Below are 17,116 nucleotides of genomic sequence, written 5' to 3' on the forward strand. Positions count from 1 at the left end.
AATTGTCATTCCTTGACACTTGTGGATAGTTGTTGCCCATCCAAGTCTAAGAGGAATCTGTTCTCTTTTGCACGAAAGGCATCCACAGTCAAGCTGTCTGGTCACTGGTACTACTAGAATGACTTTGTTATTTTCTTTCAGGAATGGGGGTCCAGTGTAACTGGGAAACTCTACCATTACAACATCTGGGAGGAAATCGGAAGGTTGTTTACCATCAAGGTAAACAATATCCATCACTTTGCCCATAGCACCATTGAACAAACCAAAGGAAACACATAGGTTCACAGACAACATTACCTTTGCATCTCTGCTAATGAAAACTGTATCTGATAGGCCTCCTGCAGTGACATTACCAAATTTAGAATGTGGTCCTTTGGTAATTGCTTTACATTTTGCATTTGGATGTTGTGCATTTACTTTCAGAATTTGGCACTTGTTATGTTGCCATTCTTCCTCATGTGTGGGAAAAACAAACAATCCTTCCTCTGACATACTTCGCAGGAGTTCATTGCCATATTTAGTCCTCAAGTTGTTCCACAGGAACTGCTGTAACCACTGTGCTTGTGCTGGTGAGGCCTGGTATTCTCTCAAAGCTGATCGCAGTTCTCTAAGTTGTTTTTCAGACTGGCTTTGTCAGATGATGTTCTGTAAGTGAACAACTCTATCAAATTCTTTCCAAACAAGAACACCATGCATTGCAGCTGGAACTTTACTTCCGTAGTTGTAAACTGGGGAGTCTAACACAGGTGGAAGCTGTACATCGTCACCTAAAAACACGACAACTGGGAGACCACCCCAAGTCTCTTGAGATTTAGATCCTGAATACATGGCACACCGGCATATGAACTCCATCCATCCTAAGGTAGTGGCACCTATTAAGGATCTTTCATCCACAAGTAGGACTTCTACACCTCTACATTTTTCTTGTAGTAGTTTCCCAATCTTCCCATCTGGCTGTTTCATCTCTTTACCCTTATGATGTATTGGTATTTTCAAAAAGCTGTGCAAAGTTACACCAGAAATGAGGTTAGCACTACTTTCAGTAGGACAGGGTATTTGTACTGCTTTGTTTGTCTTGAAGAGATTTCTTATACCCTTCACTTAACATTTTATCAGGTATGACTTTTCGGAACCTGCAGTACAAGATACAACCATCCTTAAAGGCTTAAAGGCATTATCTTCATCTATGTATCGATGTAGAGTATCCATTACAATATTGAATGCAAGCCTCTGATCTTCAATCACGTTTGGAACATCAAGAACATTGGTTGGCTCATTGCTATTTTCTTTGATGTGCTCAATCCATGACTTTCCTACATCTTGTTGGAACAATGCTCTTTGATTCCAGTTGTATCCCGGCCAACCATCATCATACTGGAATTCGGATGGGACTGCATCATAGCATGCAGTTGGTCGAAGAGCGTCCATCTATTCTGGCTGTTCTTCATCATTCTCATGAGACTCTTCAACTTCAAAATCCTCCTCAATTTCATGAGTGTCATGTTTTTTTGTCCTTTCCACTTCAGCTTTGACAAAGTTTGGACAGATCGCTGTTTGAAATAAATATTGAATTTGTCAGTCCATGATGTATCCTGATCCTTGATATCTGAGATTTTTCTCCAGTTTGGAAAATGTAGAAGGAGCATTGTCCTGCAGTAGTTTTCATCAAGGGGCCAGGAAGGTAGACTACTGGCTCCAGAAATGACCGGAACTTTTCCTGAGTGGCACACAAAATTGTACAGAGAGCTCTGATTAGTTTCATTCCAGGATAGATACCTGTCCAAAGCTGTATTTTTTGTGAGTATTGCACCCCCGTTTTCTAGTACTCTAGCACCTGACAAACCAACAGACTATAAGGTGTGACTGCAGCGATATAGTGGATGTGATGATAACGCAAAGGACGCTTCAACTGCAGAAATGTCCCCTTTGACGGTGTTCATCATAAATTTCGTGCAGAGGGATTTAGCTGATGCACCGGTTGATTCATCAGCACCTACTATAGCGCCAGTTGGTTGGTTGCCCCTGCATGCATATCTAGTGATGTATCGTTCTGTGGCAATAATTTCATTCACGGAAAGATTCTGTGAATTGCTTTTGGAAAGAATTAGTGATACATCTCCATTGGCTCTCCATCCTTGAGTGTGAAAGCGTAAATTTCGAAGCAGAACTGGATGATCCCTTGACATTTCTAAACGGAGAGAATTGTTTTTGTCATTTACAATAGCCGGAACTGAACGAAGAGGTTTGGGGAATTCCATCCTACACAGTTTTTTGTTTCTTTTTTTTGTGTCTGTTTGAGGCAGTATGTTTCAGAACAACGGTGTAAATTGACCCTGTTGTTTAGGAGAATATAGTGTTCAATCAATGATTCTTTTGTTGAACTTACATGTACATCCATTAAATGTTTCTGAAGAGGATTGTCTTGCTCTGGTGGTGCTAGTGCAGTTCCTTCTGGAGGTGGCCATAGGTTTTTCTTTTATTCTCCATTGTGATTTTTGCCTGCTGGATGTGAAGCAGTCATTCCAAATTGGTTAGCTGCCCAAATTGCCAATTCTTCAGCACACTCATCATCAGTCAAACCTCTTTCAAGCGCTTCATGAATCGGTGCATGTGGCTGTTTGTCAGACATCCAGCAAAGGCCATGCCAATGAACCATGCCTCTGGTTTTGGCAAATTCTTGGCGATACCAATATGCATTGATCCCAAAAACAGGAGACATAACATCTTGAAAGTAAGACTGAGTTCGCAGGTCAAAGTAATGAGCGATAACATGTGTATTTTTCTTGTAAAACTCTGAATACTGTGTTTCTGTTTGTTAAATCAGGTTCCTGTCCAGTTGTTTCCCTTACATATATTGACAGGAGTCTTCTAAAAGATGGATAATGGAATTCAGCACAGCTGCCTGTGGTAAACCACTTCCTTCATTTATCTTATATTTGATAAGAGAGCGTAATGCATTACCCCTTTCCGCCCAGTATTGGTTGCTTCCCCGCAAAGAGGCTCCAAAATATAGAAGTTTGTTTGCAATGATGGTATCTCCTTTTTGTATTTGTTGTTTCAGCTGATCCAAAGTAAGGTGACCATCACCAAGTTGTTGTTTGAAGACAAAATTCCCCCTTTCAAGCGCCCGTTTTCCCATGATCATGTTGTGAACAACAAATTTAAAGTACTGTGATGTACGAATCGTCCATCGTCTATCCACAATGAATGGTCTGCCCATTCAGCCAGTGATTCACAAGTCTCCAGCACCAAAAGGAAAAAGTGTAGGAAAAGCAAGTGTGAAAAAGGGTTGTTGTAAATTCTTAATAAAGGAATATCACTACTGTTGTCTTTGTTTAAAGCATTCTCAATTATTTTGTCTACTTTTTATGTATATCCACAACAGGTTCAGGTAGCAGTACACTTGAGATGTAGTCACCATCAAAATCTTCCCCTTGGTTGATTTGGTCTTCTGAAGGACCCTTATGATCTGCATGTTCTGTGGTTGGCAGGAATTCAACATTTTCCATGTCTTCGATTTCACTATCTAATGGTAATGTACTGAGCCTTTCATCAGATATGATGATGTCAGTGTAGGCAGGATTGTTCCTTTTCAACCAGGTCAGTGCTTTTTGAATTTTATATCGACGAACTCGAAAATCATTTGATGTTTCATTTTTACCTTGCTTTCTTATCCTGATAATTTTTATTTCTTGTGGCAACCTGGGGAATATGATAGCTGGCTCATTAACCTCTTGGGGAAACGTCACACAGTGGCCACTTGAAGCTATGCCCCCATGTTTGAGCATGTGGACATTTTTGCATGAAGATTTTCTGCATATCAATTGTTGTTCTAATATTGTCAATCCTGATAACTCTTCTGGTTGTTTTTGTGGATACATATTGTTTTGTATGGAAAACATCTTTATGGTAGATCGATCAATAGAACAACGTTTACATGACCATTATCAGAAATGTTCATGTCAATCCTTTTTTCATGACAAGCACAACAAGTATGTATTTTGTAGGACATTTGCTTCACTTAAAAAGGCCAAACTGAATCCATGAACGTGTTGAATTGATTGTCTTTTGTGAGAGGAGGAGCAGAAGGAATGTTTTCTTCAATGATAGCATTATCTGAAATTTTGTTTTGTTGTGTTTTTATTTTGTATTGCATTCTGCGATGTCTGTTTTTTGTTTCTCTTGTACTCTCATTTTCATCGGCATGTTCAAAGACAAGTCCAATTTTCTACACTGTGATTGAATTAACTTTTCAGATCTGAGTGTGTTCGAGTTCATACGTTCTGGAAATGTTGTATTTGAATTTGGAATGGCTGTGCATATGTGGGGTTTTGGTACATTTGATGATTTCTTTGTTGCTTTTCTTTTTCCGATTCCAACATTACTTTCATTTTCACAATCAGTAGCTAATGAATGTATATATTTGTCATTTTGTGAGGTTTTGGTTGTTAAGTGTGGAGACATTTAGCTGGAAGACTTGATGCATGTAATGATCTTGCAGTTGCCTTCCCAACATTTTCATTAAAATTTATTTTGGTTTGCTGGATGGAAGAAATGGGGATGTGTTTAAATGAACATTTTGAGGGGGAGTTGTCTCTCCTGATGTTACATGGTGGTTGTTATCAATGGCATGGTAGCTGTGATCAACAGAAGCATGTGAAATTGAGGATGATTTGCTTGGAGTTTTCCCACTGAAACTGGCTGTATATGTATAATCAGATGTTCCTTTGTATTGGGGAATCAAGAGTTTGAAGTGAGCATTTTCTGCTAAAAGGTCCACTGAATTTGAAGGCCCCTTCAATTCCTACCTTGATTTGAGGTGCTGTAATGTGACAAAATAAATATGGTCTCCTTCTGTATATTTTGCCCTTTCAACCACACATTTATGTCCAGTCCTAAACAGTAAGCCGTAGCTTTGATTTCACAAACTGTTGCCCAACCTACATTTTGTACCATTCCCCTCCAGTAATTGGATTTTGTAATAGAGGGGGTAATGTGCTAAAGCAAGTTCATTTGCCCATGTATCCCAGTTTTGGTAGATTTCTGTACAAATTTGCTTTCTGAAATTGTCAGTATTTGAGAAGTCATTATTGAATGATAAACTTCGACAGTGGAAAAAACAGTTGCCATCACCAGGTACATCATATGCAGGATAGTTTTGATTTTCAATAGAAATGGTTGCTGATGGACGCATATTATGCATTCTGTTAAACACAAAGTAAAAGTGGTGAAAATGGTATGTGTCTAAGTCTTCCTTAATGTTTTCTTAAAGCAGAGCAAGTAATGACCCTCTGAAAAACCTTACGTTTCCCGTTGAAAGCTGCCGGTGATTCCTTTGCACATGTGTATCTGTGTACAACTGCAGCAGACGACCCGTGAAATTTGACCTCGTCAATGATCTGACCTTTTAATTATCCAATGAGAATCAAGCGACCTCTTCCGTGACCCTGCTTCGTACAAACTCGGGTATTTCCGTCCTAGTGGGGGATGACCTCCGTGTGTAACGGTCGNTTTCCGTCCGTACATATTCCGTCTTTGCGTATTGCAGAGTTATCTTCTCTTGGGAGCAGGTATTGATTGTTACGTCATTGGTTTGTGCGAGAAAATTACGTCGTTTTCTCTAAAATTGATGACGTTACTCTCACAAACAAGTGACGTAACAATCAATACCTGCTCCCAAGAGAAGATAACTCTGCAATACGCAAAGACGGAATATGTACGGACGGAAAATTGTATGTTAAGAAAGATGTTAGTATCACATTATTTATTGCTTTCCCAAATTTACAATATAATCACATTATTATGCACCCTTAGACGCTATGTGTTTGTGACATTATTTTTTGTTTCGTTCAACCGCAGACAATAAGAGTCTGGTTGAATGAGACTACATTAATGTAAGCTTTTTGATGACCATGCTAACTCATTTTCTTCATTCGGAAGAAAAGTAAAGAAATCGTGGTAATAAACTCGCTCAGTGTTCTGAATATGGTCAATATTTTTTGAAAAAATCGTAGTTTCGAATACATAATTTCTGTGCTACATTATATGTCGCTCTATTATTCGATTAGGCATATGTATGGGCTCCATGAAATCGGAAGTACGAAAAGTTTCTAGGCTGTATCTGTACGATTCATTGATGGAATCAGTTTGGTTGGATCAGATCTATGTACACGTACATATAACCGGTAAAGAGCTTCGAAGGCACCCGTGAACTTAGCTCTTATAAATCAGGATTAACTTACACAGGTACCTATAGATATTAGTGAATATGTACTCTTGATAATTTAAAAAATCTTCCAACACTTTACATGCAAAGCTTGTTTTTTATAACAAGGCTAGATGCACACACTGTATGTGATTTCCCAGTTCACACAAGATACTAGCAGTGAGCTCCTCTTTACATACAAAAACACATAGATACAAAGTACAAAGGCCATTAGTAAGAGTTGGAAAACTTGTTTCATAATTGTCGCAAAATTAATAAAGTTTACATTTGTAACTATGCAAAAGTTCCTCACCTGCACATATATTAAGAATACATAAAAGATTAAATAGAAATTAACAAAGTTGTTTAATAAAGGAAAAAGTGAATCGTTTTGAAGATAAAAATATCTAAACAGCACATGGAGACTGTTCTACCTAATTTTTAATCATGGCTTCAAAGACACCTCAATAAGAAATGTTCTGCCTCTATACATGTAATATGACTGACCTTTCTCCTGTATCAATAGACTACTTTAATGATAAATCATTGTATCACAGACCTAATGGTTCCAAGAATCTGATTAGTATCTTGGAGTGACAATCTAATCACAGCTTTGAATCTGGGGCAGCATTGTAAATATTTCAGCCCTTCATTTCATCAGGTGACATCCTTTGATAGGAAACACTTTTCAATGTCAATTGTGGTTCTGTCCTCTTTGTCTTGGCACTCTGGACTAGGGCTTGCTTGTCCATCTGTGGTTCTGTCCTTTTTGTCCATATTCTTTTGGTAAGGGCTGGTTTTTCTACCTGTGGTTCTGTCCTCTTTGTCTTGGCACTCTCGGGGAGGGCTGGTCTGTCCACCTTGACTAAACCTCTCCTCATCAAGCACATCACTACCTATACTGGTAGATGTATCCTCATTGACTGGAGTTCCACTGCTACTGTCTTCATCAGATCCATCTACAGCCTCACAACTACCCCTTGCAATGTTATCCTTTGCTGTTCCAACACTTGTGACACCAATTTTTCCAGGAGAGTATTGTCTAACATGTAAATCTAGATCACCTCTAGTACCACCCTTTACACCCCTAACAGACTCAACCTCATTGTCTCCGAATGATTTTTTATCCTTCCTTTTCCTCTCCCTTCTAGCAAGCTTATTCTCCATAAAATCGATTTTCTTCATGCTTTCAAAGAATCTAAAACAAAGGAATGACACCAATTAAGCTGTTGAAATTGCTAGGAATGTTATTGTTCTTCATATTCTTTTATAACATTAATTGCTTTACAAATAGTTTGCCAGTTTTAAGAAACTATACATCATATAAGGGACATAACTCTTCTTTATATGGTACATCAGTTAGGCATATACTTAAGTACCTCCTTTATTTTATTGTAATCTTGTCTCATTATTCATTTATCTTGTTTTTTGAATATTTCAAATATGGAAAAGTTATGAAACACCAACATATAATTTCGTTATGCTTTTTTATTTACTTATCAAAAATAGCCAGTTATTGTCCAACTTTAAAGTGTTCAAGGGGGAGTAACTCAATACTCCACACAAGTCTTGGCAGATTAAGAATATATTTTTCATGGTAGAGATCAGCAGTCTTAAAATATTACTTAATTATAATATCTGTGTATAACATAAAGTTGTTTGGACCCTTTCGCTGATCTCCTAACAAAACTAATGAACTTTTACAACAGAAGTCTAAAATCTATGATAAAATGTAGAGGTGATGAAATTCTACTTACTTCTGGATCCTCAGAAAATTTTCCTCCAATTTCTTATTTGCTGACTTTGTCAAAAATTTAATGAACTGAAAAAAACCCACATGTCAGCTGTAAATGTTGTTAAAACTGCAGAAGATGTTACTAAACATTACATTAAGGAAACTAGAAAGCAGAGACTGTTTTAAGTGAAAAATCATATATCAGTACGGTATGTCTTAGAAATCCATTAAGATGTCAGAGTAAATATCTTGTGAAACACATATAATGAGTAGACGGCTAGATATCACAAAATGTAATCCTATAAATGATGATTTTCAAACTTTTACATCAGAAAAAAATCTACTGGATGATAGTTCACTTTGATATGCTTTTAATAAGACTTTAATCACTATAATACATGCACATGTATTGGCATTATTATCAGATTTTCTCAAATTAATACAGTTTTTCTTTTATCAAGGTGATTATTTTAAGATTTTGGTGACATCATTTCAGTGATAATACAAATGTAGTCATGTTATTTTAAAACAGGCAAGATGTAAGAATGTAAAAAATAAATAAAAAAAATAGGAAGTATTTTGATAAAACTACTGACCTCCATGGAGACCAAGAGATTGCCATCCTTAGAGAGAGGTGCTTCAAGTCCATGTGTACTTCTCACTCCCTGAAAACATCAAAAAGGTACACATTGGTTTTCTGAATGAAAGCAGGATGCAATCGCATATGGCCTGAATGTTTAGACATCTTAGTTGCTGTGCCATCATTAAAGGTAATATATTATAAGTAAAATCTTGCTATCCCATTTAAATATACAGATTGATCAATTTTAAGCCGAAATTCAAAAAAATAATTCAGTCTTAATAAACATGCATGTATAAAAATTAGGGTAACTTTTGATCATAAACATTATAATGATTTCGATCAAAGTCCATTAAAGTCTGACAGGTTTGATGAAAACCCCCCCCAAAAAAACAGATGACAAATGGCGATAGACAAAAGGCAGTCACAATAATTGACCTTAGTGACTTGGTGACCTAGCAATAAGGTTTACTGAGTTGGGGAACCTTTTTATGACATAAAATGTATATAAGGTCAGGAATGAAATATTTTGCGTATGATTTCTACTTTTAACAAGAACATACATTGTGAATTACATTTATGATGCAGAATGAAATTTGTTCTGGTCTACGTGAACGTAGAGGTTATCAGTCACATTGCATTAATCAACTGAAATGATTTAAATCTCATCACATTAGGGATAAAGCAAAATAGTTTCATTACTACAGCTGTGTTTATTACACTTGTTGAGAGATGTTAAACATATACACTCCGATCATAAACCAATTTTAGACACGAACAGTAAGATATTTGTATACAAATTAATTACAGTAGCATGGTTTGAACTTACCACTATAATTTTCCCCTTGTTGCCGAGACTTATCCCAGAGTTCCTGAACCCTGAAGCCACTGCACAGCACAGCTGTAAATTTCAAATTCGGAAAATATCATTTTTTTATAAGAAGTAGTGTCAATTATAAGTAATTTTGGAATGTACTTAATTTTACTTTAATTAGTGAAATACGTTTTGGGATTAATGAAAATATGTCTTGTTAAACACAAAAGATAGCAAGCTACCAATGTATAATAACAGTATATAATTCATGCGCATAGAACAGAATATATATATTCACAATAATAGCCCTGAGAACTATTTCACAGCAATACCATTCATATTAACTGCTCCATGTAAATGAGAGGAAAATGTGATTTTGTGGAATACTAGTGACGGTTATAGCTAGAAACAATGAAAAAAGCTGTAACATTAGAATATTTCAGTTGTTTATTTCTGTAGTTGACATTTATTAAAGAAGACTTTTTTAAGTAAAATTCATCAAAATGACACAAATGCATCCTAGACATAGGCTATGCTGTATTCTAACTGTCAAAAGTTGTGTCATAGAACTTCATAAGAAGACAATCAAACCAGAATGCCACTTATTACCCAAGTTTCCACCCTGAGTATTGCCCCATTGATATGGCCCATGGGTCCTGATGTAATTCCTGGGTTTGACAATGTTCTTTCAAAGTTAGCTTGTCATTTGACCTATTAACTAAAATAGTATCGTGAACAAGAGGGATTTCTGTTTCCTGACAGCCATATTTTTCTTCTGATAAAATTATACCAAGGAAATGGACATATGAAATAAAATAAAAGATCTGTAAAGTACTTCTTCAGATAAAGCAATAACAAACTTGACTTGTCCAAATTCCAGATGCCTGCCTGGCAGCAGAACTAAGGATCAAGGGGAACCTACCTGTGAAAGGTCTGTAGATTACTTATTGAGGTATAGCAATAAAAAAATTGACCTTTAATTTTTTTTTGAAGCTCAATACAAAATAGTCACAAAAATGAAAAAGAAAAATGCACAGCGCTACCAAGGGGAACCTTCATTTGAAATTTGAGATAACTGAGAAATAGGATGGATGAATGGATAATGGATGTACAATGGACAGAAGACACCAGGCAGTACCACGAAAGTTTATTAAACTTTGACAAATGACTATTCATGTGGTATGTCAGAAGGTATGAAGCACATTATCTAGATTTTGTAAAGTGTTAATGGATGTGGTACAACCAAAATTCTTTTCTTCATTTCATCCGTGATATCAATATCACAGCTAGTGATGCATACAAAAATACAATGCTATCAAGAGGCCCAGAGGGCCTGTATTGCTCACCTGGATACCTTAGCAATCATGGCAAAAGATTCTCCAAATGAGATCCACGGAAATGTGCCAGACCCAAAGGCCAATCCTTGTAGCATATCTGCATTAGATTGTTCATGCCCAACATTTTTATGCATGGTTATGGGGTGGGGATCTCAACTGTTTCCAAGCTGTGACTCAGAAAGTAGGTCCCAAAGGTTGTGGCCAGACCCCAGGATCAATTCTAATATCATGACTGCATTTGTCTCTTTTTGCCCAGTATTTGTATATATAGTTTTGGGGTGGGGATCTCAACGGTTTCAAAGTTATGACCCAGGGGTTATGTCTGCAAGGGTGCGGAAGACCCTTGGGTCGATTCTAAAATCATGACTGCATTCGTCTCTTTATGCCCAACAATTGTATATATATATATATATATATATATAGTTTTGGGGTGGGGATCTCAACTGTTTTAAAGTTATGGTCCAGGGACTATGTCTCCAAGAGTGGGGCCAGACCATAGGGCCATCCTGAAAGCAAACATGCAATCTTCTCTTTATACTCAGCAATTCCATGTATGGTTATATGGTGGGGCTCTCAACTGTTTCCAAGCTGTGACTATGAAACTAGGTCCCTGGGGGTTCGGTCAGACCCCAGGGTCTATTCTGATATCATGACTGCATTCGTCTCTTTATGCCCAGCATTTGTATATATAGTTTTGGGGTGGGATCTCAACCGTTTTAAATTTATGGCCCAGGGACTAAGTCTCCAAGAGTGGGGCCAGATCCTAGGGCCATCCTGGAAGCAAATGTGCATTCTTCTCTTTATATGGTGGGGATCTCAACCATTTCCAAGTAATACACTTTTTTTGGCATNATCACTTAGTTCCAGAGAAGAAGTTGCATAAAGCAATATAGCCAAATTTTAAATTGCCCCTTTTTTGCCCTGCCCCTCAGTCCCCTAGGGGTCAGCCCCACCATTTGTACAATTTTGAATCACCACCTAGGGATGCTTCCAGTCAAATTTAGTTAAATTCCAATCAGGGGTTAAGAAGAAGAAGAAGTCGTTTAAAGAATTTGTTGACGGGCGGACGACGGACGCCACGGTATGGCATAAGCTCACCCTGGTCCTTTGGACCCGGTGAGCTAAAAAGTTTGCTTATTATATATTGGATTGTCATGGCTGCTTATGCTCTAGAATAACTTCTGTAAACAAGTAAGAAATGACAGACATTTAATAGTCTCACCGTTCTTTGTGCATATTCTGTGTTCCTGCACTGGACATGTAGAACAAAGGGTTCAAACTTGAACACAGCATCACCATTTAGGTCTTTCAGAGATTCTATCTGTAAATTAAATAAAGGATTTATACTTGCTACAATCAATTCACTTTTTGTATATAAGAATTTTATCTTAACTACCACCTTGATCATTGAGTAATCAGCTGATATCAAGATGAAGTGTACCACTGCACAAGTTAAAATCCTACAAAAGAGTTCCGTTATAGTGCTATATATTTATTACTGTACTGTGCATTAATTTTACAATTCCTGGATAAGACTTCAGATAAAATGTAGAATGTGCCAGGTTTTTGGTGGAGGAAAACAAAAGTGCTCAAAAAACCCTCAAATAACATGTGGCGAGTACCTTGCAACTGCGCATGCCCGACCTAGGCCTCAAACCCGAGACCCTGTGATGAAAGGCTAGTGATCGTAGATGAGCTGACGCCTTAACCACTTGGCCACTGTACACCCCCCTTTTTTTTCTTTTCTTTTTTCAAATATAATACATCCATACAAAAAGATTTAACAATACCAGAAACACAGCTTCAACATCCAGAGGTTTGGACATCGTTTATACAGCATATTTAATATCATAAAACATAACCAAATTACCACAGAAGTAGAACATATACTAATTATACACCCATCCAATTCCATTATCACATTTTGTTCAACTTCAAAGTTAACTTTGATTTCATTTGGTATCATATGAATATGGCGGAGATTCATCAAAAGTTTTGATGGGTGTACAAAAATAGAAAACTAATTATAAACATCATTATTAAAACAGTAACTTTTGCAGAAACTTTATTGTACATGTTTCAATAATATCTTAACAATTTACTTCACAACACTGAGAAAGTATTCTATGATGTTGTTTAGAATGGTTTCCTGTGTCTATCATCACATTGTGAAACAAAACTAAGCATATACTAACAAAAAACATAACTGGTGCATGTAATGATTACATTCATTATTTACAACTTAACTTGATCAACACATTTTTCCGACATAAATTAACCTCCAGTGTAATCAAACCCTGCAGATTCACTGTTCTGTTACCATGAACAAAAACCACAGCTAAAACTCACCACTTGTTCAGCATCAGCAGCTTTATGAGAGGTAAACAACCATTTACATCCTTTCTTCTTCACTTTAAGACCAGGTCTTTCTTCATCCTAAAATTAGCCAATTAAATGTTAATTTGTATTTTTACACTGACCCGCTATGAAATTGCGGGGTACGGACCTGAGGAAGTGTGTTATATTAATAACTTCATGCAAATTGTGATAATGAAAATACATAAAATTTCATACAATCTCCAAAATATGAACAGTTGATAAATATATTAAACAAGAGGCCCATGGGCCTTAATGGTCACCTGATATATTTATACAGAGAGTTGATTTTGTTTTTAACATGAACAGAAATATTATTCAAAGTGACAAAAAACAATAAAACCACATTTTTCAGTATCTAGCATTTGAAACTAGCACCTCTGATTCTAAACAAGGAAAATGAAGAAATTTTAGCACACAGACTCCTTTGAGCCCCACCCTACAGCCCTTGGGGGTAGGACTGGCTCAAAATTTTCAAAGTATCAAACTGTCAACTCAAGGTTATAATTCCAATCAAGTTATTAACATGTAATATTCAAAGTATCATTTGCCATTATAAACCATAATAAATTTTGCCCCCCCCTCCTTCCCCAGGGGGTAAACATGAGACCCTAGGGTCATAAACCTTAAGACCCTTCCATCTATGAAGAGTATTTGATTCTACCATATCTGGGTCTTGAGAAGATTTTTGAAATTTTAGTCAATTTGACCCTTTTTGGCCCCACCTCTCAGGCCCCTGGGAGCTTGGGACTAAACCGGCCACTTTTTTTGTTGACCTTTGTCCATGGAATGTCCCTGCAAAATTACATTGAAATTGGTTCACGGGTTTTGGAGAAGTCGAAAATGTAAATTGTTTACGGACGCACGACGGACAAAAGGCGATCGCAATAGGTCACTTGAGACTTTGTCTCAGGTGACCTAAAAATTTGATGTACACTATAAAATGTCATATTTTTTTTTAAAACAACTTCTATTTATGGAATTATTTCTAAAATGAAGCCTGCCCTGTTGGAATTCTTGTTCCTTGTCTACAGTGTTGCAATATTTATTATCTTGTGTTGACTTATGTCAGTCATGTAGTTAATTTCTAATACATTAAGCTGTGAAGTTCATAAATGTCAGGTCATCTTTCTATATGAAAATTCACTTATTGCTTTATCAATTCAGTCTAACACTTTTTATCATTAATAATAAAACAGCATATAGGATGAAGCAATATCCTCGCTAACTTGTATAATATAAAATGTACTTGTCGCTGGAATTAAAAAAAAAGTAATATAATCCTGGATACTTTAACTATCTTCTGATTTCTCTGGTACAAAAATATAATGCTACAAGCCAACACAACAAACAAGGATAGAATACCAAACATCAAAAGTTGATGTACATTCGTTCCCATTTCTGTACCAAATATGACATATCGAAGAAAGTTATAGAAATACAAAATATATATATTTCCTGTCGTAATCAGCTGTTTGACAAATCTCTGATAAAAAGAAAAAATCAATGACTAAGATTTGTTTCGTAGATAGAATAATCACTACCTGTTAACTGTAGTGTAAGCTATTTACTTAAATATACTAAATATGCATTAAAGTATCCCAGCTGTTCTACTGAAGTCAAAACAATAGAATGCCCTTGTAGGTTTTTATACACACAGTTATCTCCCCTTCATTTTGCTTTGGCTATAATCTGTAGTCTGGCTGGGCCAGGGGACTATCTCTTATTTGGTAGATCAGTTTTTCTTTTCAAAAATAATTATTAAAACTATTTTCATCCTGCTGCAAAAATCATGGTTACAATTTTTGGCAATGATATGGAAGTCCTTAACGCAGCTTTTGTGCGACAAACTTGCAATTGATAAACACACTTCAATGTAAAAGCCATATATACAAAAGGGCACAAAGCCCCTTTGGCTAAGACAGTTGTATTAGTGTATCAAACATGGATCACAAATAGGTTATCTCAATATCATTTTAACTAATCCAATTTTGATGAAATTTTGCAATGTACTATACGGTAAGTCACTGTAAGCTGTACAACATCTACATGTAGATGTTGGACTTTGTAATATAAAAGTAATCAACTATCAACAATTGTTTTTCTCTCCAAGATTGAAGGTTATCAATTATTATAGTAATTATTGTTCGTTGATCAAAATGGTTTAAACTGTCTAAAATATGTGACAAACAGTAAGAAAATATCCAACTAATTAAACTTTTCATTTTGTTTTCATTCCAGATTGATACATCATTGATATCTTTGTAATCATCAAGGAGACATCTATATATAATTGTCACAAATGTGGCTACTCTCAAGTGCATTTAAAAGTAATTTATCACAAAAACACTTCAAATTTCTTGCCTCAAGAAAAATACACATGAAACGGTATACATATATATTGCAGTAAATCTGATTTTATTGAAATAATATTTGTTGTTAATAACAATTTCATATTTTTTATATCATTCTGTACATTTATACATGTATATGCAATTTAGCAAAATTAATATTGATCACAATTTTGCAAAGTAAAGTCATAACTGATCCAAATGAACATTTGCATAACAAGTTTCACAGATTAAGGTATTAAATTTTTCAGTTATTCACATTTTATTTGTCATCAATTTATCAATTACACTAGAAATTGATTTTGTCTGAATGAAATTCAGCCTAATATCGTGAAAACTACAAGAATTTTGATATTATGATCTCAACACTGACAGCCTATGCTAGATTTAAACTCTAAAACTAAATAAACCCATACTGTTCATCAGACTGTGTCTGGAAAGTTGCCATGTTCTTATGTGAACAATTGAAACTCTCATTTTATCTATTTACATTTGTTGGGACACTACTTATTTCATAACGGTTTTGATGCAGAGATTTGCATTCTATGCCCAAACTACAAAGTAAGTAACACATAATTCGTATTAGACTGACTTCTACTTTTTAATAAATTGAATATTACAAGAAAATTATGATAAGAAATGAGACCTTTAGCTATCTTATATTAAATGACCATATCGTTTTTATATTTCCCATGACTGAGGACAGTGATGTTGACGAGCTCTCGAGTACACTTTGAGGACTAGTGTTATTCAGTGCAATTTCATTTTAACAATATATTACATGGACATTAGGTTCAAGTTCCATATAAAATAGTCCAGCGAGTACAATAACGTATACTTCAGCCAGATACATCGAATCATTTAGCAGACGACCAGCACTAACAGCAGACAATACACAAAAATATATCCAATCACAGAGCCAGACACCAACTCACAATATGATCATCAAAAACAATTATTCTTCCAGAACAGCTGCTTGTTGTAAAGAAGTTAACGTGATTATTAATGTGCTGAACTAATGGGACAATTTCCTCGTCTATAGATCCTTTCCTGCTCAGATCCACGCCGTTCAACGCCAACGATTTCTGTTTATCGAATAGCACTGCCATCATGTTTTGTTTTTCGTCATGGTCTTGTACATGCTCTACAAGTCTACGTCCGATTAAAGCGTGCACAAAACTCTGATTGCATAAATGCCAACTAAAATTGAAACAGATCGATATTACGTTCCGGATATCTTCAGAATATTGTTTTGATAAATTTCTTCCATTGCACTGGTTGATGCTTTACAATGCCTTTTTTCAAACCCCCAAGCGGCGCAAAGCGCCGCCGGGGTTTGATCTGTAAACACTTTGTCCACTTCCGGTGCTTCCCCATGCGTGAAAGCCTTCTGGGAAATTAAGGCCGCATACTGTCTACAAAAATATGTTGGTAAACCCTACCGTATCGGTATTGATTGCAGTTTACTTGTAAAATATCATGAATTCTCTATTTAATAAAAACATATATTTAATGCAGTGAAGATAAACGAAACATTATATCTTCACAAGTAAAAACTTCACTCTGTAAGTATTGTCCAATCTGAACGGTACATTATATTTCTGCGTAGATTTTCAGTTTCAAGTTTAGATGAAGTGACGGCAGTATAAGTGGTTGAGCTGTTTACCTTTGCAGCATACATTGTTGTTTTTACATAACTACACAATTAATATCATTTT

General features: G+C 36.0%; 1 protein-coding gene across 1 annotated transcript; it reads right to left on the reverse strand.

Moving 5' to 3' along the window:
* Positions 1 to 5,732: 5,732 nt before the first annotated feature.
* On the reverse strand, positions 5,733 to 16,927 carry LOC110446662 (tRNA wybutosine-synthesizing protein 3 homolog). Its single transcript, XM_021491919.1, has 7 exons — positions 16,334 to 16,927; positions 13,021 to 13,107; positions 11,894 to 11,992; positions 9,350 to 9,421; positions 8,537 to 8,605; positions 7,963 to 8,027; positions 5,733 to 7,403 (listed from the first exon to the last, which is right to left on the reverse strand). Exons 1-7 carry the CDS (start codon positions 16,508 to 16,510, stop codon positions 6,863 to 6,865), a joined length of 1,110 nt encoding a protein of 369 aa, XP_021347594.1. The 5' UTR covers positions 16,511 to 16,927; the 3' UTR covers positions 5,733 to 6,862.
* Positions 16,928 to 17,116: the final 189 nt, after the last annotated feature.

The sequence above is a fragment of the Mizuhopecten yessoensis genome, unplaced genomic scaffold, assembly GCF_002113885.1.
Source record: "Mizuhopecten yessoensis strain PY_sf001 unplaced genomic scaffold, ASM211388v2 scaffold2921, whole genome shotgun sequence".
In the NCBI taxonomy this organism is placed as follows: domain Eukaryota; kingdom Metazoa; phylum Mollusca; class Bivalvia; order Pectinida; family Pectinidae; genus Mizuhopecten; species Mizuhopecten yessoensis.